Genomic DNA, 24,534 nt, shown 5'->3' on the forward strand with positions numbered 1-24,534 from the left:
TAGAACATGTTCAGGGGCTTGCTGAAATACTTTATCACCACGAGTAGATAAAGAAACTGCGGATTTTGATGACCTTACAACTTATGTAATAGGTACACTTCCTGGTTATGCATAAATTGTATTATATCCTGAAACCCAGATTTTTTTGTGACATTCCCCCTGTAAGGTCTCCAGGTAGTATTGGCTTTTAATAATTGGATCCCTGATTGGTTTCACTATTTATGTTTGGCGAATGCTGTCTAGATCCACAAATAAACGAATTTCCTGTTCCTTGCTTTCGAACCACTGATTTTTTGCTGATTTTTGCATTTTGCGACCGTCGAAAACGTGCGAAGTGATGTTAGGTTGGAAAGGTTTCTCTAGAAATTAGGATTTTGTACATCCGTGTTTGTTTTTGATCCAAATAATTGATTAGATTAAGTTCCCACGTTTTTACTTCTTGGGAATAATTTTGTGAATCGACCCCCCCCCCCCCCAATCACCCCTCCCAATTCTATTAACGATGAAGTAATCGAAAACACTCATGGTGTCTTTCACAGAAATGAGTTGTGTAGATTAAGAGATAGAGTATATGAGGATATTGAACAGGCAATTCATTACGTAAAGGGAGAGAGAAATCTAATAGTCAAGGGGGGTTGTAGGGGAAGAAGTAGAAGAAAGCATTACGCCAGAATATGGGGTTCTTAGTAGGAATGAGAGAGTGGAAAGGCTAACTTAGTTACAGAATAAATTTCAGCTATTAATAGCGGACACTCTGCTCGAGAATCACAATAGCAAGAGGTATACTTGAAAACGCCGGCAGATACGGGAAGATTTCAGCTAGATTACATCATGGTCAGACAGGTATTCCGAAATCAGGTATTGGATTGTAATGCGTACCAGGCACAGATACAGAGTCATATCACAATTTAGTAGTTACGAGGTGTAGCGTGAAGCTTAAGAGACTAGTCAGAAAGAATCAGTGAGCAAAAAAGTGGGATACGGTAGCTCTAAGAAATGAAGGGACACGCTTGAAGTTCTCTGAAGCTATTGCTACTGCGATAATGAATAGCTCAGTAGGGAGTTCTGCTGAAGAGGAATGGCAGTCACGGAAGTTAGAAATAAAACCATAGGTACAAGAAAGGCAACACGGAAGTTAGAAACAAATCCATAGGTAGTTCCGCAAGGCGTTCGATACAGTTCCCCACAGTCGTTTAATGAACAAAGTAAGAGCATATGGTCTATCAGACCAATTGTGTGATTGGATTGAAGAGTTCCTAGATAACAGAACGCAGCATGTCATTCTCAATGGGGAGAAGTCTTCCGAAGTAAGAGTGATTTCAGGTGCGCCTCAGGGGAGTGTCATAGGACCGTTGCTATTAACATAAATGACCTTGTGGATGACACCGGAAGTTCACTGAGGCTTTTTGCAGATGATGCTGTGGTGTATTGAGAGGTTGTAACAATGGAAAATTGTACTGAAATGCAGGAGGATCTGCAGCGAATTGATGCATGGTGCAGGGAATGGCAATTTAATCTCAATGTAGACAAGTGTAATGTGCTGCGAATACACAGAAAGAAAGATCCCTTATCATTTAGCTACAAAATAGCAGGTCAGCAACTGGAAGCAGTTAATTCCATAAATTATCTGGGAGTACGCATTAGGAGTGATTTAAAATGGAATGATCATATAAAGTTGATCGTCGGTAAATCAGATGCCAGACTGAGATTCATTGGAAGAATCCTAAGGAAATGCAATCCGAAAACAAAGGAAGTAGGTTACAGTACGCTTGTTCGCCTACTGCTTGAATACTGCTCAACAGTGTGGGATCCATACCAAATAGCGTTGATAGAAGAGATAGAGAAGATCCAACGGAGAGCAGCGCGCTCCGTTACAGGAGCGTTACGGAGATGATAGATAAACGCCAGTGGAAGACTTTGCAGGAGAGACACTCAGTAGCTCGGTACGGGCTTTTGTTGAAGTTTCGAGAACATACCTTCACCGAAGAGTCAAGCAGTATATTGCTCCCTCCTACGTATATCTCGCGAAGAGACCATGAGGATAAAATCAGAGTGATTAGAGCCCACACAGAAGCATACCGACAATCCTTCTTTCCACGAACAATACGAGACTGGAATAGAAGGGAGAACCGATAGAGGTACTGAGGGTACCCTCCGCCACACACCGTCAGGTGGCTTGCGGAGTATGGATATGGATGTAGATGTAGATGTAGAAGAAAGGCAACTGCAAACAAACCATGGATAACAGATGAAATACTTCAGCTGATCGACGAAAGAAGGAAATACAAAAACTCTCAGAAAAATTCAGGAACACAGAAATACGAATCACTTAGGAACGAAATAAACAGGAAGTGTAGGGAAGCTAAGGCAAAATAACTGCATGAAAAATGTGAAGCAATCGCAAACAAAATGACTGTCGGAAGAACTGACTCAGCTTACAGAGACGTCAAAACAGCCTTTGGTGAAACTAAAAGAAAGGGCGGTAACATTAAAAGAGTCCAACGGGAATTCCACTATTAAATGCAGAGGAGAGAGCGGATAGGTGGAAAAAGTACACTGAAAGGGTGAAGACCTCTCTGATGACGTGATAGAAGAAGAAACAGAAGTCGATACCGAAGAGATTGGGGATCCAGTATTAGAATGAGAATTTAAAAGAGCTTTGGAAGAGTTATAATCAAATAACGCAGAAGGGATGGATAACACTCAATCAGAAATTCTAAAATCTTTGGGGGGAAGTGGCAACAACGAGTACTCACGTTGATGTGCAGAACATATGAGACTGGCGATATAATATCAGACTTTCCAAAAAACGTCATCCACACAATTCCGAAGATTGCAAGAGCCGTCAAGTGCGATAACTGTCGTACAATCAGCTTAACAGTTCATGCATCCAAGTTGCTGCCGAGAACAACATACAGAAGAATGGAAAAGAATATTGAGGATCTATTACATGACGAGCAGTTTGGCGTGAGTAAAGGTAAAGGCAGCAGAGAGGCAGTTCTGACTCAGAGGTTAGTAATGGAAGAAAGACTGAAGAAAAATCGAGACACGTTCTTTGGATTTGTCGACCTGGAAAAAAAGTTCGACAATGTCAAATGGTGCAAGACGTACAAAGTTCAGAGAAAAACAGAGGTAAGTTATAGGGAAAGACGGTTAATACACAATATGTGCAAAAACAAGACGGGAACAATAACACTGGAAGATCAAGAATGAAGCTCAGATTAGAAAGGGTCTAAGGCGAAGGTGTAGTCTTTCACCCCTGCCGTTCAGTCTGTACGTCAAAGAAGCAATGAGAGAAATAAACGAAAAATTGATGTGTGGTATTAAAATTCAGTGTGAAAGGATATCAATGATATGATTCGCTAATGACATTACTGTCCTCAGTGAAAGTGAAGAAGAATTACAGGATTTGTTGAATGGAATGTACAGTCTAATAATTACAGTATATGGATTCACAATAAATCGAAGAAAGACGAAAATAATGAGAAGTGGCAGAACTGAGAACAACGAGACGCTTAACATCATAATTGGTGATCGCAAAGCAGAAGAAGTTAAGGAATTTTACTACCTAGGCAACTCAATAACCTTTGACGAACGGAGCAAGGAGGACGTAAAAACAGACTAGCACTGGCAAAATGGACATTCCTCATCAAGAGAAGTCTGCTATTATGAAACAAAGATCTTAGACTAAGGAAGAAATTTCGTTGAATGTACGTTTGGAGCACAGTATTGTGTGGTAGCGAGCTACGGAATGTGGGAAAACTGCAACATAAGATAATCGAAGCATTTTAGATGTGTTGCTACAGAAGAACGTTGACAATTAGGTGGACTGATAAGGTAAGAAATGAGGAGTTATCCGCAGAATCAGCTAGATAGGGAATACACGTCAAACACTGACAAGAAGAAGGAACAGGATACTAGGACATCTGTTAAGACATCAGGGAATAGCTTCCATGGTACAAGAGGGAACTGTAGAGGTTAAAAACTGTAGAGGATGACAGAGATTGGACTACAACCAGCAAATAATTGAGAACGTAGTTTGAAATTGCTCCGCTGAGATGAAGAGGTTGCCACAGGAGAGGAACTCGTGGCGGGCCGCATCAAATCAGACGACTGATCTCTCAACAAAAAAGGGGAATCTCTCTGGTCAACTGAAAGGTGGCTGGGCGAGGGTTCTGAAAAGTGGGTCGCCGCGAGAGAGCTAGGATGAGGGTACTACAGCTAGTTGGCCCTGGTTCCTCGTGTGGCGCGAACAAGGAAGCAAGGGTGGCGTGGCGACTGTGCATATGGAATGTTTGGAGTAACGTACGATATTGCAATGAAAATGTTATTCCGAATTGCAGTGTAATGTTCCATCGGACATGCACACAAGCCAGGTTAGCCAAGAGCACGCCGGCACGGTAGCTCAGCGTGTTCGGTCAGAGGCATAGCTGCCTTCTGTAATAAAAAAACTAAGTTAATGGACCAACGACGAACTGTAATGGGTGTCTTGCGACGTCCGCGCCGAGCAGATACAACGAACGAAAACGAACAAAATGAGACCCTGGATCGAATCCGCCCGGCGGATTACCGACGGCGGCTGGTGTGTCGGCCAGTCTGGATGTGGTTTTTAGGCGGTTTTCCACATCCCGCTAGGTGAATACCAGGCTGGTCCCCACGTTCCACCTCAGTTACACGACTCTCAGACATCTGAACACGTTCGCACTATTCCATGGATTACAGTAGACGCAGACAGCTGGGGTTCACTAATTCCGTCCTAGGGGGTATAGGGTGGCGGCAGGAAGGGCATCCGGCCACCCCTTAAAACTAACCTTGCCAAATTCGTTCCTAACCGTGCCGACCCTGCGAAACCGCAGGACAAGGCACCAGCAAAAGAAGAAGAAGTTCCATCGGACATGCACGTCCGAAGGAACTTCGCATCTAATTCGGAATAACATGCATGCATGTCCGAAGAAACTTCGCACCGTAATTGGGAATAACACAAGCACTGCAATATCGTATTTACCCGCCGACACTGGGCAAGTGAATTTGAAGAATTTGAGATGTGATGTCTCCCCTGTACGGGAATATATGTAACGGATGTACGAGTAGGGTTGTAGACACTTGACTGACGTCGTATGGAAGTTTGGGTTATCTGTGACTCGTGCTCGGATAGCCAAATGGTAAGTCGACCACTCGCGATAAGTTGCAAATCCGGGTTCGAGTCCCGGCCCAGCATAAATTTTCGCTGTCCGTTAGGTTCCAACACTTCCTGTGTGGCTCGAAGTGACTGTTGACATTGAACGCTTTGCCACGACGAACGCTCATAGTGCCTTGTCAGTGGTCGAGTTTCAACACCGCAAAAGAACATCACTGTATTTGCACTACCCAGTTCTGTTTCTTCTTAACAGAGCACTATCTGCATCCATAAGCTCGCCAAAAGTTTCGTTTTATTAATGTTTAAGATTGAATAATTTCCTTGTATCTAATGGCAGATTTATCTTTTGTATTAGTGGCCAGTGTTAGACGAACTTAGGATTGTTCTTGTTTTGCAAAGTGCTGGTTCAGCCGCCAGGGAATTCGCCCTCGGCCGGATGTAGTGGGAGAATATAAACCAGTGAGGGACTGTTGGCCTGTATTTATGTATGGCTCATCTTAATTCTGATACTAAGTAGATACACCATTATCTAGTCAACATTTGGCAGTATGTAACTGTAGCCCCTAAGGTCGTTTCTGCGGATTTCTTTTTTGATATTTACTGAAGCTTGAAAAAAATTGTTAAAAATATGTTATTTGCATTTTGGTGCCGTGTCGTATTGAGCGGTTTAGCTTTAGTTACTCAGCAGTGAGACTGATTTATTATTCTTAAAAACATCTGATTTCGCATTTAATGGAAACTCACTTAAACAAAAACATTTAAAAATTATTATTGCCAATTCAAGTTGTGTCTGCTTTTGTTAATTAAATGGTGACCACTCATTATAAGTCACTGCTGAGTTTGTCGAAGTACTGTTTAATCTTCCATAAGGTAAATTTTATTAAAAGTTATTATTGTCTTGCTGGTGTGTTGTAGTCCACAATCTACACTCCTGGAAATTGAAATAAGAACACCGTGAATTCATTGTCCCAGGAAGGGGAAACTTTATTGACACATTCCTGGGGTCAGATACATCACATGATCACACTGACAGGACCACAGGCACATAGACACAGGCAACAGAGCATGCACAATGTCGGCACTAGTACAGTGTATATCCACCTTTCGCAGCAATGCAGGCTGCTATTCTCCCATGGAGACGATCGTAGAGATGCTGGATGTAGTCCTGTGGAACGGCTTGCCATGCCATTTCCACCTGGCGCCTCAGTTGGACCTGCGTTCGTGCTGGACGTGCAGACCGCGTGAGACGACGCTTCATCCAGTCCCAAACATGCTCAATGGGGGACATATCCGGAGATCTTGCTGGCCAGGGTAGTTGACTTACACCTTCTAGAACACGTTGGATGGCACGGGATACATGCGGACGTGCATTGTCCTGTTGGAACAGCAAGTTCCCTTGCCGGTCTAGGAATGGTAGAACGATGGGTTCGATGACGGTTTGGATGTACCGTGCACTATTCAGTGTCCCCTCGACGATTACCAGTGGTGTACGGCCAGTGTAGGAGATCGCTCCCCACACCATGATGCCGGGTGTTGGCCCTGTGTGCCTCGGTCGTATGCAGTCCTGATAGTGGCGTTCACCTGCACGGCGCCAAACACGCATACGACCATCATTGGCACCAAGGCAGAAGCGACTCTCATCGCTGAAGACGACACGTCTCCATTCGTCCCTCCATTACACGCCCGTCGCGACACCACTGGAGGCGGGCTGCACGATGTTGGGGCGTGAGCGGAAGACGGCCTAACTGTGTGCGGGACCGTAGCCCAGCTTCATGGAGACGGTTGCGAATGGTCCTCGCCGATACCCCAGGAGCAACAGTGTCCCTAATTTGCTGGGAAGTGGCGGTGCGGTCCCCTACGGCACTGCGTAGGATCCTACGGTCTTGGCGTGCATCCGTGCGTCGCTGCGGTCCGGTCCCAGGTCGACGGGCACGTGCACCTTCCGCCGACCACTGGCGACCACATCGATGTACTGTGGAGACCTCACGCCCCACGTGTTGAGCAATTCGGCGGTACGTCCACCCGGCCTCCCGCATGCCCACTATACGCCCTCGCTCATAGTCCGTCAACTGCACATACGGTTCACGTCCACGCTGTCGCGGCATGCTACCAGTGTTAAAGACTGCGATGGAGCTCCGTATGCCACGGCAAACTGGCTGACACTGACGGCGGCGGTGCACAAATGCTGCGCAGCTAGCGCCATTCGACGGCCAACACCGCGGTTCCTGGTGTGTCCGCTGTGCCGTGCGTGTGATCATTGCTTGTACAGCCCTCTCGCAGTGTCCGGAGCAAGTATGGTGGGTCTGACACACCGGTGTCAATGTGTTCTTTTTTCCATTTCCAGGAGTGTAATTTAACGGTGACTATTCATTAATATTTAATCAGAGTCACTGCTGAGGTTACTGAAGTACTATTTAACGTACCTTAAGAAGAATTTTATTAAAAGTTATTGTGTCATTCTGGTTCAAAAATGGTTCAAATGGCTCTGAGCACTATGGGACTTAACGTCTGAGGTCATCAGTCCACTAGAACTTAGAACTACTTAAACCTAACTAACCTAAGGAAATCACACACATCCGTGCCCGAGGCAGGATTCGAACCTGCCACCGTAGCGGTCGCGCAGTTCCAGACTTTAGCGCCTAGAACCGCTCGGCCACGCCGGCCGGCTGTCATTCTGCTCCTGTGTTGTATTCCACTGTTTAATTTCAGGGTGACTGCTCGTTAGGAAAATTTTAATAAAAGTTATTATCGGGATTTTGCTGCTGTGTTGTATTCCACAGTTTAGTTGAACGGTCACTACTTATTAGTATTTGAGATGATAAGTTGCTGTAGAAGTTGCTGAAGCGCTATTTAACCTATTTTAAAAGAGAATTTTATTTAAAGTTATAGTGTCATTTTGCTGCTGTGTTGTATTCCACAGTTTAATTTAACGGTGAATACTCATCAGTATTTAAGCAGATAAGTCGCAGTTGAGGTTCTTGGAATACTGTTTTACTTCTACCACAAGAAAATCTTCTTGAAAGTTATTAGTGCCATTTTGGGGCTGTGCTACGTTGCAGTCAACGTAATCGTTCATTATTTGCGTTCTTTTGGGTTGTACTAATGTCTTGGGGCTGGGGTCTTAATTTGTAGGCACAAGGCAATTATCAATGAACCCTGATGTTTCTGTTAAATAAAAGATTACTCCTGACCCCTGCCACTTCCCAAACAACCCCCACCCCCATATCAGTTGATAGAGGGGTGTCCTTATGGCTAAGTGTTTTACATTTTGTCATGTGTTAAGTAAACGTTCATCATTGGTGTCGCAAATAGAAAACTTTTTATTCATAGTATGTACCAATGGCGACCTGTCATTTTAATGTTCATAGACACTACCTAACGAAAAAGTAAAACACCCAGAAGAGGCGGAGGAAGAAAAATGAGACTTCACGCGTTGAGGGGTACGTGATGTCATTTCGGTGACTGCAAAATCGAGTCAAATTTATGAAGCACGTGGCAGTATGAATCCATTTATCAGTAATACGTTACAGAGCACTGCCCTGGATGCATGCACTGATTCGATTTGGAAGGGTGTCGAAAAGCCGTTATATACTCTCCTGAAGTAAGCTGGCCGACAACTGTTGAAACTGGTCCTTGATATTCTCGATACTGCCACTAGGAAGGAGTTGAGGTCCAAGCTGGTCCCAAAGGGCTCTGAGCACTATGGGACTCAACATCTTAGGTAATAAGTCCCCTAGAACTTAGAACTACTTAAACCTAACTAACCTAAGGACATCACACACACCCATGCCAGAGGCAGGATTCGAACCTGCGACCGTAGCAGTCCCGCGGTTCCGGACTGCAGCGCCAGAACCGCTAGAAGCTGGTCCCACACATGTTCAGTTGAGGAGAGATCCAGAGACATTTGTGGCCATGAGAGTACTTCAGCATCACGCAGATAGTTCACAGAGGCACGAGGCATGGGTGGACGAGCATTGTCTTGCTGAAAAATGGCAACACTATACTGTTATGCTGGCAATAGTGACAATTTAGGGGGGAAATAAGCTGAAGATGTGAAGTTTGTGTTGGAGAGGGCATTTGACTTAGGTAGTTCGTGCAGCAATGTTAACCATAATGCTGCGGTGGTGTACTGGTCAGCAATTCTGCCTCTTAGATAAGGAGACATGGTTTCGAGTCCCGGTCGTGTCAGAAATTTTAATTCACTTCTTCAGCTTCCAACATTATCGTAGATAAATATGAGACTTAAATGTCTCGGGAAAATTTAATTATAAGAAATTAGGAGACCGCAGGATGCCCATGACTTACTGTTGTGCCGTCAGAGTTCTCTCAGTCGCTACCAGCCATGGTCTGAGGTCATACGTGATAGCTTCTCACACTATGACGCCAAGAGTAATACTGCAGTACACTGAAAGTACGGGACGTATCCCAAGGTCGCTGCCCTCCTGAATAGGGCAGAAGGCGATACATTTAAGAAGACAAAGGTAGTCCAGTCCTTGTTCTCGAGTGTCAGGCGCAAATGTAACGGTGTGCTTAGTGCATAATTTGGCAACCCTCCTATGTGTTGGTCACGCGTGATCGGATGTAACCTGGATGAAGAGTATACCTGCACTTGCAGATCTGGATATTCCAAGATTCGACCAGCCGGGCAAATGGACATCGACATTGAGACGTATTTCGAACTCCGTCAGTTGCTGATAATGGTCTCACGGCATCTCCGTGGTCACTCCACAGTCTGCCGCCGTTCACGCCTCTTACATATCCTACCAAACCTGGTAACAACATAAAACATAAAGAATTGCAACAGATTATTTCTACACTATGCGGAGGCATTGAATAGAATTGGGGAGAAGAGGAGTTTGTGGCACAACTTGACAAGAACAAGGGACCGGTTGGTCGGACATGTTCTGAGGCATCAAGGGATCACAAATTTAGCATTGGAGGGCAGCGTGGAGGGTAAAAATTGTAGAGGATGACCAAGAGATGAATACACTAAACAGAAAGGATGTAGGCTGCAGTCAGTACTGGGAGATGAAGAAGCTTGCACAGGATAGAGTAGCATGGAGAGCTGCATCAAACCAGTCTCAGGACTGAAGACAACAACAACAACATGCGATCAAAGGTATCCGGACACCTGGCTGGAAATGGCTTGCAAGTTCGTGGCGCCCTCCATCGGTAATGCTGGAATTCAATACAGTGTTGGCCCACCCTTAGCCTTAATGACACCTTCCACTCTCCCAGGCACACGTTCAATCAGGTGCAGGAAGGTTTCTTGGGGAATGGCAGCACATTCTTCACGGAGTGCTGCACTGAGGAGAGGTATCGATGTCAGTCGGTGAGGCCTGCTCGAAGTCGGTGTTCCAAAACATCCCAAAGGTGTTCTATACGATTCAGGTCAGGACTACGTGCAGTCCAGTCCATTACAGGGATGTTACTGTCGTGTATCCACTCCGCTACAGGCCGTGCATTATGAACAGGTGCTCGATCGTGTTGAAAGATACAATAGCCATCCCTGAATTGCTCTTCAACAGTGCGCAGCAAGAAGGTGTCTAAAACATCAATGTAGGCCTGTGCCGTCGTAGTGCCACGTACAACAAGAGCTGCAATCCCCCTCGTTGAAAAATACGACCACACCATAATACCACCGCCTTCGAATTTTTCTTTGGCACTACACACGCTGGCAGATGACGTTCACCGAGCATTCGCCACACCCACACCCTGCCATCGGATCGCCACATTGTGTACCGTGATTCGTCAACCCACACAACGTGTTTTCACTGTTCAGTCATCTAATGTTTACGCTCATTACACCAAGCGAGGCGTCGTTTGGCATTTACATGCCGCTCGACCATGAAATCCAAGTTTCCACACCTCCCGCCTAACTGTCATAGAACTTGCAGTGGATCCTGATGCAGTTTGAAATTCTTGTGTGATGGTCTGGTTAGATGTCTGCCTATTACACATTACGACCCTCTGCCACTGACGGCGCTCTTTGTCAGTTAACAGCCGAGGTCGGCCTGTACGCTTTTGTGCTGTAAGTGTCCCTTCACGTTTCCGCTTCACTGTCACATCGGAAAAAGTGGACCTATGGATATTAAGGAGTTTGGAAATATCGCGTACAGACGTAAGACACAAGTGACACCCAATCATATGACCACGTCCGAAGTCCGTGAACTCCGCGGAGTGCCCCATTCTGCTCTCTCACGATGTCTAATGGCTCCTGAAGTCGCTGATATGGAGTACCTGGCGGTAGTTGGTAGCACAATGCACCTAATATGAAAAACGTATGTTTTGGGGGTCTCCGGATACTTTTGATCACATAGTTTATACTTGCCAACAGCTAGTACGTGCAGGAAGTTTAGTGTATTCATCTCTTTGTCTCCCTCTACGATTTTTACCCTCCACGCTGCCCTCCAATACTAAACTGGTGATCCCTTGATACCTCAGAATATGTCCTACCAACCGATCCCTTCTTCTAGTCAAGCTGTGCTACAAATTTCTCTTCTCCCCAATTCTATTCCTCTTCATTAGTTATGTGATCTACCCATCTAATCTTCAGCATTCTTCTGTAGCACCACACTTCGAAAGCTTCTATTCTTTTCTTGTCTAAACTATTTATCGTCCATGTTTCACTTTCATGCATGGCTACACTCCATACAAATACTTTCAGAAACGACTTCCTGACACTTAAATCTATACTTGATATTAACAAAGTACTCTTCTTCAGAAACGCTTTCCTTGCCATTGCCAGTCTATATTTTATATCCTCTCTACTTCGACCATCATCAGTTATTTTGATCCCCAAACAGCAAAACTTATTTACTACTTTAAGCGTCTCATACCCATCATACCACATTGTAAAATATGTTATTGTAACAGCAGAAATTTTATTGGCTTGTCTGGATATTCAATTACTCAGTGCAGAATTTCCCTGATGTAAAACAGTAGATCACGAGAACCTCTGTTTATTTCTATATACTACAACCACCGGTGCTGTGTCAAGCGTAAGATGTGCAGAACACGCATTTCAAGAACAAAGAGAGCTTGACAATGTACTGAATGGAGAACAGGTCGAAGAAAGCTCAAGGTACACTGACAATAATAGTTGGTTGGTTTTCGTGGCTGGTACATGCAGTTGGTTTATTGAAGCTGAAAACAGTAATTAAATGTGGACGACGAATCTGAGACTGCCTCTATGGACACTTGACGGTGGGGCAGCACTCTGGGTACGGCTTGGACGTGTCCCTCACCACCTCACACGGAGGTGATGTGCCCACCGCACCGCACCTGCAACATTAGAGACCAGGATTAGTTCTCGGATAACACATCGTCGCTTTTGCGGAATAAGTTTCGTTTCTTTACTAACCCATAACTCAGCACTGACCATTTACATTACCTGCTCACAAGTTTCCGGACCACAGTTAGTGTTCATTAAACTTGGCTGAGTCCCCCCCTCCCCCCCCCCCCCCTTCGCCTTCATGACAGCATGAACTCTGCAGGGTACAGTTTCAATGCCGCTTCTGCGTTTCTGTGGAAGAAGAGCAGCCACTCTTTCTCAAAAGCCGAAACCAGAGAAGGTACTGGTGTTGGACGCCGGGGTTAGAGGTTATGACTCATCCCAAAGGTTTCCATTGTGTTGAAAGTGGGACTCGTGGCACACCAGCCCGTTGCACGCAAGTTCTTGTCCACAAACCATTGCCTCACAGGTGCTGCTTTATGACAGGGCGTGTTGTCTCTGAACTATCCCTCTACTGTACACAAGGCTATAAAATGCGTTTATATTCTTCCACATTTGACGTTATCTTCAGCGCTGAAAGGAGACCACATCCTAACCAAGAGAAAGACCCTCACACCGTAACACCACCTCCCCTGTAGTTTACTTTTGGCACAACACACGCTGGTGCCTAAAGTCCTCCATGCATTGGCCTAATGTAATCTCTTCCACCGGATTGGCACAGGGTATAGCGTGACTCCAATCATTTCCAGTAGCTGGCCGGAGTGGCCGAACGGTTCTAGCCGCTGCAGTCTGGAACCACGCGACCGCTACGGACGCAGGTTCGAATCCTGCCTCGTGCATGGATTTGTGTGATGTCCTTAGGTTAGTTAGGTTTAAGTAGTTCTAAGTTCTAGGGGACAGATGACCACAGCAGTTGAGTCCCATAGTGCTCAGAGCCATTTGAACCATCATTTCCAGACATCCACTGTCCAGTAGTGTGGCTCTTTACACCACCTCAAGCGTCGTTTACGACTGACAACGGAAATACGTGGCTTATGAGAAACCGCTCGACCATTGTGGTCCAGTCTTTACAGTTCCCTACCCTCATCCACTATGCTAGTTGGACTGCTGGTAGCCCTTTGGAACTCACGAGTGATTCCTTCCGCTTGTCCGATTTCTTAAACCACCTTCCTTAGTGCTTGACGATTCCTGTCCGCCAGTACATTACATCTACATCATACTCCGCAAGCCACCTAATGGTGTGTGGAGGAGGGTAATTTCGGTAACACTACCTGATCCCTCCAACCTTGTTCCACTCCCGAATAGTGCGTGGAAAGAATATTTGTCGGTAAACCTCTGTATTGGCTCTAATTTCTCGAATTTTCTCCTCGTGGTCAATACGCGAGATGTATGTGGGATCAGGTAATACACTACTGGCCATTAAAAGTGCTACACCAAGAAGAAATGCATATGATAAACGGGTATTCATTGGACAAATATATTATACCAGAACTGACATGTGATTACATTTTCAAGCAATTTGGGTGCATAGCTCCTGAGAAATTAGTACAGAGAACAACCACCTCTGGCCGTAATAACGGCCTTGATACGACTGGGCATTGAGTCAAACAGAGCTTGGATGGCGTGTACAGGTACAGCTGCCCATGCAGCTTCAACACGATACCAAAGTTCTTCAAGAGTAGTGACTGGCGTATTGTGAAGAGCCAGTTGCTCGGCCACATTTGACCAGACATTTTCAGTTGGTGAGAGACTGGAGAATATGCTGGCCAGGGCAGCAGTTGAACATTTTCTGTGTCCAGAAAGGCCCGTACACGACCTGCAACATGCGGTCGTGCATTATCCTGCTGAAGTGTAGAGTTTCGCAGGGATCGAATGAACGGCAGAGCCACGGGTTGTAACTCATCTGAAATGTAACGTCCACTGTTCAAAGTGCCGTCAATGCGAACAAGAGGTGACCGAGACGTGTAACCAAAGGCACCCCGTACCATCACGCCGGGTGATACGCCAATATGGCGATGACTAATACACGCTTCCAATGTGCGTTCACCGCGATGTCGTCAAACACGGATGCGAACATCATGATGCTGTAAACAGAACCTGAATTCATCCGAAAAACTGACGTTTTGCCATTCGTACACCCAGGTTCGTCGTTGAGTACACCATCGCAGGCGCTCCTGTCTGTGATGCAGCGTCAACGGTGACCGCAGCCATGGTCTCCGAGCTGATAGTCCATGCTGCTGCAAACGTCGTCGAACTGTTCGTGCAGATGGTTGTTGTCTTGCAAACGTCCCCATCTGTTGACTCAGGGATCGAGACGTGGCTGCACGATCCGTTACAGCCATGCGTATAAAATGCCTGTCATCTCGACTGCTAGTAATACGTGGCCGTTGGGATCCAGCACGGCGTTCCGTATTACCCTCCTGAACCCACCGATTCCATATTCTGCTAACAGTCATTGGATCTCGACCAACGCGAGCAGCAATGTCGCGATACGATAAACCGCAATCGCGATAGGCTACAATCCGACCTTTATCAAAGTCGGAAACGTGATGGTACGCATTTCTCCTCCTTACACGAGGCATCACAACAACGTTTCACCAGGCAACGCTGGTCAACTGCTGTTTGTGTATGAGAAATCGGTTGGAAACTTTCCTCATGTCAGCCACCTGCGCCAACCTTGTGTGAATGTCCTAAAAAGCTAATCACTTGCATATCACAGCATCTTCTTCCTGTCGGTTAAATTTCGCGTCTGTAGCACGTCATCTTCGTAGTGAAGCAATTTTAATGGCCAGTAGTGTATGTTATCCGATTCCTCCTGAAATTTGCTGTCCCTAAATTTCAACAGTCAATCTCTCCGTGATGCACAACGCTTCTCTTGAAACGTCTGCCAGCGGAGTTTGCTTAGCATTTCCGTAATGCTCTCTCCCCAGCTAAACGATCCCGTGACGAAACGCGCTACTCTTTGTTGGATCTTCTCTCTCCTCTATCAGCTCTACCTGATAGGGATCCCAGATAGATGAACAATACTCAAGAATCGGGTTAACAAGCTCCTTACAAGCCACTTCTTTCGTGGATGGGTTACATTTCCTTAAGATTCTTCCGATGAATCTGAGTCTGGTGTCTGCTTTTCCCATTATCTGCTTTATATGGTCATTCCACTTAAGGTCGCTCTATATAGTTTACGGCAGACGCTGTCTCCAGCTGACGGTCATCAATAGTGTAACTGTACAGTAGTAGATTTCTTTTCCTATGTATTCGCAAAATGTTACATTTATTTAGGTGCAGGGTCAACTGCCACAGCCTGCACCAATCATCAATTCTCTTCAGGTCGCTCTGCAAATCCTTACTATCTTCTGGCGTTGCTACTTTGGCATAGACAACTGTAACATCTGCGAATAGCCTTAAAGAGCCTCCGAAGCGTTCTACTAGATCATTTATATACATTTTAAACAGAAATGGTCCTGATCGACGTTTTGAGTCCTATCGGCAAGAAAGTCTTGGATCCAATCGCAGATCTGCTCCGACACTCCGTAAGCTCGTATTTTTTTCATTAGAAGGCAATGCGGGACGGTGCCAAATGCCTTACTGAAATAAAGGAACACGGTATCAACCTGAGCGCCGTTGTCCACTGTGCTGTGGATCTCATGGAGGAACAGAGCGAGCTGAATTTCGCAGGATCTCTGTTTGCAAAATCCATGTTGATTTTTAAAGAGATGTTCATTTTCCAAAAAAGTCATTACTCTTGAGCATAATACACGTTCCACAATTCTACAACAAATTGACGTCAACGATATAGGCCTATAATTGAGTGGATATGTCTTACTGCCTTTCTTAAAAACGGGAATGACCTGCTCTTTTTTTCCAGTCGTTAGGTACCTTTCGTTGCTCAGGCGATCTACAATAAAATGCTGCTAGGAGGGGAGCAAGTTCTTTCGCATAATCTTTATAGAATCTTTTAGGTATCTCATCTGGATCTGACGGCTTTCCACTACTAAGCCATTGTAGCTGCTTTGCAATTCCGGGATTGAAAGGAGGGACAGCGCTACCACCATCCGCGGTGAAACAACTTCGGAACACCGAATTCAGTATTTAGGCCTTCTCTCTGTTATCTTCCGTTTCGCTGCCAGTATGGCCGAGAGAATGAATAGATGATTTTGACCCACTTATTGATTTTACATGGCCGGCCGCGGTGGTCTAGCGGTTCTGGCGCTGCAGTCCGGAACCGCGGGACTGCTACGGTCGCAGGTTCGAATCCTGCCTCGGGCATGGGTGTGTGTGACGTCCTTAGGTTAGTTAGGTTTAAGTAGTTCTAAGTTCTAGGGGACTTATGACCTAAGATGTTGAGTCCCATAGTGCTCAGAGCCATTTGAACCATTTTTTGATTTTACGTACGACCAAAATCTCTTAGGATTTTTACTCACGTCGGTTGACAACATCTTACTTTCAAAATCATTGAACGCTTCTCTCATTGCTCTCCTTACACTCACTTCCGCTTCCTTCAGCTTTTGTTTGTCAGCTAGGTTTTTTCCTCTCTTGAATCAGAGATGAAGTGCTCTTTGTTTACGTTGCGCTTTTCTAACATGGCTATCTAACCATGGTGGATCTTTCCCATTCGTTAAAACATTACTCGGAACATACTTGTCTAAGGCATATTGATCGATGCCTTTGAATTTATTCCGTTTGTTCTTCTCATCTTCGTCCTCATCACCGAATATTTGATGCTGACTGCTGAGGTATTCTGAAATTTGTATCCTGTCACACTTCCTGAGCAAATATATTTTCCTACCTTTCTTAACATTCCTTATACGACCCGTCGTCATAGATGCTGTCACAACCTTATGATTGCTGACACCTTCCTCTACGTCAAATAATTATATCCCCCTGATCTCCGTTTAGCCACGATTGTTCTTTCGCGTTTCCATTTCACACTCACATCAGCCGACTTGGGCAGCTTTAGAGGGATTGAACCGTCCCTGATGTACTTTTTATATGAATAGTCAATCTCCAGATTGATCCACTCTACTGTTACTGCCTCTCTACCGACAACACAATACCCCCCGCCTCATCTGACATCTAGTGGTTAATTCCGCATTACATAGAGGCGTCCGGATACTTGTGACCAGAAGCGTATTTTAGTTTCACCCCATTCCCTTCTCTATGTTGCCAGTGGCGATAAAATGTCTTCTGACCATAAACAATAGACCACGGACCTTCGATTGTTTCCCATTTAACCACTTTCCTCCCCCCCCCCCCCTCTGACACACACAGACATACACGAGCGCGCACACACACACACACACACACACACACACACACACACACACACACACACACAGAGGGAGGGAGAGAGAGAGAGAAAAAAGAGAGAGAGAGATGGGAGGCGGCTGGAAGCCTCTAGTCACAGTAAGTGACTAAACTTAGTAAGCACACAAAAATTTAAGTACGAAGTGCTGCAGGACTTACCCTACATGTTTAATGTGCGGGAATGAGCAACTGTACTCCACACATTCTCCTGGGACAAGCCATTTCTCGCCACTCTTATAGAAGTTGCCCGTCTTGGAGTGGAAGCACTGTCCTGGATGATCTGCAACAAACGGACGTAACTATAAGACGAATCCACATCTTCTAGAACAATGTAATCCAACCCGAGAGTAAAACTTAGAAAATTAGGTTATATTTCTCGCAGGACTGGAATTTCTTTTTAAAAAATGGCGACGAACCTCGGCTTCGCAAGGTTAGCACTAAACGTAAATGGCCAGACACCTTGTATTGCGCAACGGCAATAAATAGCTCGCAAGAGTAGTCAGACGTATTTGTTCGGATGTTTCAGCAGATTTTCGTAAATTCATTTTTGCGTTGTAGAGTTGGTGTCAACCCAAAGAAATAGTGCTCATCACGTCTTTCATGCGAAGCCAAATGTTGACGGAAAGGGTCGGTTTGTTTCCCGTTATAAACAAAATGATTTTTAAAGCGGAATTTTACGTGCCCATTCGATAGAGCGGTACCAGATTATTCTAGTGAGACACTATTTTTATAGATGTGCGTTAACAGGGACGTGAAACACGAAGAATAAACAGCATTCCAGCATTCTTGGCAGTAGCAGTCAACACGTGCCTTGCAGTGCTATGGCTGCTGCCAGTTGTGATTGAATTCTTCGTGTTTTGCTGTCCCTTTTAATACATACCGATAAAGCAAATATGGAACTGCACTATTCTGGGCTCTCTCTACCAAATGGACACTTAAAATTCTGCTTTAAAAATCATTTTGTTTGTAACGGGAAACCAGTCGACGCTTTCTGTCGACAGTAGGGATGCGCATGCTTTAATTTACAAAATATATAGATCGAAGATAGGTATAAACGTACAGATTCCGGTGGAGATTCTCTGTTCTCTAGAGTTGCAACGACTGCTTACGTTGCTGCTTTTCCCGTCATATAACGCCTGCTCTGTAGATGACCAGCCTATAGCCCCATCACTGCCACGAGAGGTCACTCCTAACTTCATTTCAACCTGGGACACACAACAATATACCGGAAACTTCCTGGAAGATTAAGACTGTGTGCCGGAATCGATCTCGGGACCTTCGCCTTTCGCGGGCTGGTGCTCTACAGACAGCACCACTCACGACCCATCCTCATAGCTTGGAAGACAGGAGTCGAGGTACTGGCGGAAATACAGCTGTCAGGAGGGGTCCTGAGTTGTGCTTGGGTAGCTCACACGGTAGAACACTTGACTGCGAAAGGCAAAGGTCCATAGTTCGAATCTCTGTTCGGCAGACAGTTTTAATCTGCCAGGAAATTTCATATCAGGACACACTCCGCTGCAGAGTGAAAATTTCATTCTGAAACATACGGGAATTTTACGTGCACGTTCGATAGAGCGGCCTGCGCTTACTGCTTCTGCCATGCAGCAGCGCTGCTCAATAGCTGGTCGAGTACTGCTATTCATCTTCTTTCACTGTTCTTCTTAACACACACATCAAAAGAAGTTTTGCATCACCTCTTCCGAGAGTTCCGGAACCTGTACAGGAAATTGGAATAGAGGTCAACATAAACATCATTTCCGCCCTTTATATTGCTCATGAAAACCACACACTGTATGTTGGACCACCATACAGCGAGATCTTCAGAGGTGGTGGTCCAGTCTGTTGTACACACCGCAATCTCTAATATCCAGTAGCACGTCCTCTTGCATTGATACATCCACAAGTTCATCACGACACTGTTGATCCAGATTGTCCCACTCCTCAACGGTGATTCGGCGTAGATTCCTCAGAGTGGTTGGTGTGTTACATCGTCCATAAACAGCCCTTTTCAGTCTATCCCAGGCATGTTCGATAGGGTTCGTTTCTGGAGAACATGCTGGCCACTGTAGTCGATAGATGTCGTCATCCTGAAGGAATTCATTCTCAAGATGTACACAATGGGGGCGCGAATTGTCGTCCATGAAGACGAATGCCTCGCCAATATGCTGCCGATAAGTTTACAACGCCAATATGCTGCCGATAAGTTTACAATATCGGTCGGAGGATGGCATTCACGAATCGTACACCCATTACGTCGCCTAGCATGACCATCAGCGGCGTACGTCGGCACCAAATAATGCCACCCCAAAACATCAGGGTACCTCCACCTTGCTGCACTCGCTGGACAGCGTGTCTAAGGCGTTCAGCCTGACCGGGTTGCCTCCAAACACGTCTCCGACGATTGTCTGGTTGAAGGTACGTGCGACACTCATTGGTGAAGAGAACGTAATGCCAATCCCGAGTGGGCCATTCGGCATGTTATTGGGCCCATCTGTACCGCGCTGCACGGTGACGTGGTTGCAAAGATGGACCCCGCCATGGATGTCGGGAGTGAATTTGCGCATCAGGCAGCCTATTGCGCACAGTTTAAGTTGTAACACGATGTCCTGTGGCTGCACGAAAAGCATTATTCGACATGGTGGCGTTGCTCTCAGGGTTCCGCCCAGCCATAATCAATAGGTATCGGTCATGCACTGCAGTAGTAGCCTTTGGGCGGCCTGAGCAAGGCATGCAATCGACAGTTCTTGTCTCTCTGTATCTCCCCCACGTCCGAACAACATCGCTTTGTTCACTCCGAGACCCCTGGACACTTCCCTTGTTGACAACCCTTCCTGGCACACAGTAACAATGCGGACGCCGATCGAACCGCGGTATTGGCCGTCTACACATGGTTGAACTACAAACAACACGAGCCGTATACCTCCTTCCTGGTATTTCTGGGCGCTGTTTCGATCACAAGCGAGGATTATTCCTATACGTCGGTCAGGGGCCTGAAGATGGCGCAGTAAAACGATGAAAGTGGTTGCCCGACAAAAGACGGCTGAAGGGCGTTTAATTTGACACCTTCGTTCTCCTAAGTCCCACATTCATTTCTGCCGTCATTTCATGCAGTGTTGCTTGTTTCTTGGCACTGACGACTCTGCACAAACGCAGTTGCTCTGGGTCTTTAAGTGAATGCCGTCGGCCGATACGTTATCCATGGTGAGAGTTAATGCCTGAAATTGGGTATTCTCGGCACACTCTTGACACTCTCGATCTCGGAATATTGAATTCCCTTCAGATGTCCAAAATGTAATGTCCGATTCGGCCATTCCCAACCGCTATCCCGTGTTCAAATGCTGTTAACTCGCGTCGTGCGGCCGTATCACCTCGAAAACCTCTTCACATGAATCACCTGGGTACGAATGACAGAACCGACAATAAAGTGCCCTTTTGTACGTAGTATATGCGATACTACCGCCATCTGTTTGTGTACATATCGCTATCCCATGACTTAACACCTCAGTGTATACGAAACGGGACGAACACATGAAACGTGCATTAGGTAATACGAATGGTCGGCAGGTTTGTTGATTCTGGAAAAGTACAGAGCACCTGTGAAAGCAGAAGAGAATAAAAATGCCGGTGCAACCAATTCAAGAGTTATTGCCCCAGCGTTTTATTGACCTTGTCAACTAGTCATAACGGCAGACATGGAACGAATACAGAAGCGCGTTGCTAACATCGTAACGGGACGGAGCAGCCCACTCCTTAACGTGACAAAGACGTTCGGGAGACTGAAATTGGAATCTACAGGGTGTTACAAAAAGGTACGGCCAAACTTTCAGGAAACATTCCTCACACATAAACAGAGAAAATATGTTATGTGGACATGTGTCCGGAAACGCTTACTTTCCATGTTAGAGCTCATTTTATTACTTCTCTTCAAATCACATCAATCATGGAATGGAAACACACAGCAACAGAACGTACCAGCGTGACTGCAAACACTTTGTTACAGGAAATGTTCAAAATGTCCTCCGTTAGCGAGAATACATGCATCAACCGTCCGTCGCATGGAATCCCTGATGCGCTGATGCAGCCCTGGAGAATGGCGTATTGTATCGCAGCCGTCCACAATACGAGCACGAAGAGTCTCTACATTTGGTACCGGGGTTGTGTAGACAAGAGCTTTCAAATGCCCACATAAATGAAAGTCAAGAGGGTTGAGGTCAGGAGAGCGTGGAGGCCATGGAATTGGTCCGCCTCTACCAATCCATCGCTCACCGAATCTGTGTTGAGAAGCGTACGAACACTTCGACTGAAATGTGCAGGAGCTCCGTCGTGCATGAACCACATGTTGTGTCGTACTTGTAAAGGCACATGTTCTAGCAGCACAGGTAGAGTATCCCGTGTGAAATCATGATAACGTGCTCCATTGAGCGTAGGTGGAAGAACATGGGGCCCAATCAAGACACCACCAACAATGCCTGCCCAAACGTTCACAGAAAATCTGTGTTGATGACGTGATTGCACAATTGCGTCCGGATTCTCGTCAGCCCACACATGTTGATTGTGAAAATTTACAATTTGATCACGTTGGAATGAAGCCTCATCCGTAAAGAGAACATTTGCACTGAAATGAGGATTGACACACTGTCGGATGAACCATTCGCAGAAGTGTACCCGTGGAGGCAAATCAGCTGCTGATAGTGCCTGCATACGCTGTACATGGTACGGAAACAACTGGTTCTCCCGTAGCAATCTCCATACAGTGACGCGTTCAATGTTACCTTGTACAGCAGCAACTTCTCTGACGCTGACCTTAGGGTTATCGTCAACTGCACGAAGAATTGTCTCGTCCATTGCAGGTGGCCTCGTCATTCTATATCTTTCCCCGTCGCGAGTCATAGGCTGGAATGTTCCGTGCTCCCTAAGACGCCGATCAATTGCTTCGAACGTCTTCCTGTCGGGACACCGTCGTTCTGGAAATCTGTCTCGATACAAACGTACCGCGCCACGGCTATTGCCCCGTGCTAATCCATACATCAAATGGGCATCTGCCAACTCCGCATTTGTAAACATTGCACCGACTGCAAAACCACGTTCGTGATGAACACTAACCTGTTGATGCTACGTACTGATGTGCTTGATGCTAGTACTGTAGAGCAATGAGTCGCATGTCAACACAAGCACCAAAGTCAACATTACCTTCCTTCAATTGGGCCAACTGGCGGTGAATCGAGGAAGTATAGTACATACTGACGAAACTAAAATGAGCTCTAACATGGAAATTAAGCGTTTCCGGACACATGTCCACACAACATCTTTTCTTTATTTGTGTGTGAGGAATGTTTCCTGAAAGTTTGGCCGTACCTTTTTGTAACACCCTGTATAGAAGAAAAGCGCCATCCGGAGAGTCTCAAGACACGTCTTCGGCCTAGAATCTCACTGACGGGAATAGAATTGTCTTCAGAGGTGAGTCCCGCTTTGAACTGAGTCTTTGAAGCAGGCCCCCACAACCGCACGAGTGGTCGACTGTGAAGAGCGGACAAATTGAATAGCTGGGCGGCGGCCATTAGAGTGGTAAACTGACGCGCGGAGTTCGAATGTTTATACATCGCTTTTGGTTACAAAATGCCTTCCCTTGAGTTAGGTCGCAAATATAATGCCTCATTTAAATACGTTACTACAATATACTTTTTAATTTATGAACAAACAGCAACTAGTCACTGTTTATGAATTTATCTTACGTACTACATGGAATCTGCCGTAGCTAAAAGTTATGTACTGGACCCCTAGCATTTTTCGTAGTTCATTTACGATAGATGTACGCAAAATGCATCAAAATACTCGAAGATTTGCCCACTATATTAATAGATATTTTCTGACTCTACCAAAGATTTTATGTCGAGAAGTGCGTTATATATGGCATAGTGCTTTGGCAACTCACGACCAAATTATCAAGTTTCAACCTAACCTAGACCATGAAAACACTACCGATCAGCCAACTTTCTTCAAAATGATCAGAACATATAAAATGGTATTCTGTCGGTCGGAAATCTTGTCTCCTGACAGCGTGTAACCATTTTTGTAACAGCTGTGGTTTTGAGAAAGGAAACCTGCAAATAGATGCACAGACATATTGCTAATACCGTGTTACAAAAACATTTATTAAGCAAGTGCACTGACATACAAAACAACTTAAAATATTCACATACCTATGAAATGTAATATTCGTTCCTTTCTCGAATTTATTTGTACAATTAATCGCTGCACAACTCTTCACAGTTGTACTTCTTTTGATTGGAACGTACAGACAGTAGAATTACGAATAACAAATACTATATGTACGCCCCAACAAATATACAACGTTGAATCAGGGTCTTCATAAACAACAATACTACACAACACATCAGACTACAACCACTATAATGGCGTCCAGCCGAAGGTTCAAATTATCCCGCGACTGCAGCGCCATCAGTGAGTCTAGTTATTTTTTACAAGGTCTTTGCTCTGAAGACACCCCCTGACAGCGATAGGATACCACACTGTTGCCGGCTTACGGCCAGACAGCCAGGACTGATGGTCTAGGGTGCCATTTCTTTTCTGAGCAGGAGTCTTTTGGTTATTATCTGTGGCACCTTTACAGCACGGCGGTACGTCGATGATATTTTACGTCCGGCTTTGTTGCCCCTCATGGCAAGCCATCCCGGGCTTACATTTCAACAAGATAACGCCCTCCACATACGGCGAGAGTTTCTACTGCTTGTCTTCTTGCTTGCCAAACCATAACTTGGCCTGAAAGGTCGCCGGATCTCTACCCACTTGAGAACGCACTATGGGCAGTGCCCTGCAATCATCTCGGATCTTGGACGAT

General features: G+C 45.6%; 1 protein-coding gene across 1 annotated transcript in view; it reads right to left on the minus strand.

Moving 5' to 3' along the window:
• Window positions 1-12,247: 12,247 nt before the first annotated feature.
• The window catches only part of LOC126191128 (venom toxin OcyC11), a 30,896-nt gene continuing 18,609 nt past the window's right edge, over window positions 12,248-24,534 (minus strand). Inside the window, exons 2-3 of the mRNA XM_049931876.1 lie at window positions 17,835-17,955; window positions 12,248-12,421 (exon numbers count right to left, since the gene is read on the minus strand). Coding sequence (XP_049787833.1) covers window positions 12,328-12,421; window positions 17,835-17,955 — 215 coding nt within the window. The 3' untranslated portion in view covers window positions 12,248-12,327. The remainder of the gene's footprint in view (window positions 12,422-17,834; window positions 17,956-24,534) is intronic.

This window comes from Schistocerca cancellata, chromosome 6, assembly GCF_023864275.1.
Source record: "Schistocerca cancellata isolate TAMUIC-IGC-003103 chromosome 6, iqSchCanc2.1, whole genome shotgun sequence".
Classification (NCBI taxonomy): domain Eukaryota; kingdom Metazoa; phylum Arthropoda; class Insecta; order Orthoptera; family Acrididae; genus Schistocerca; species Schistocerca cancellata.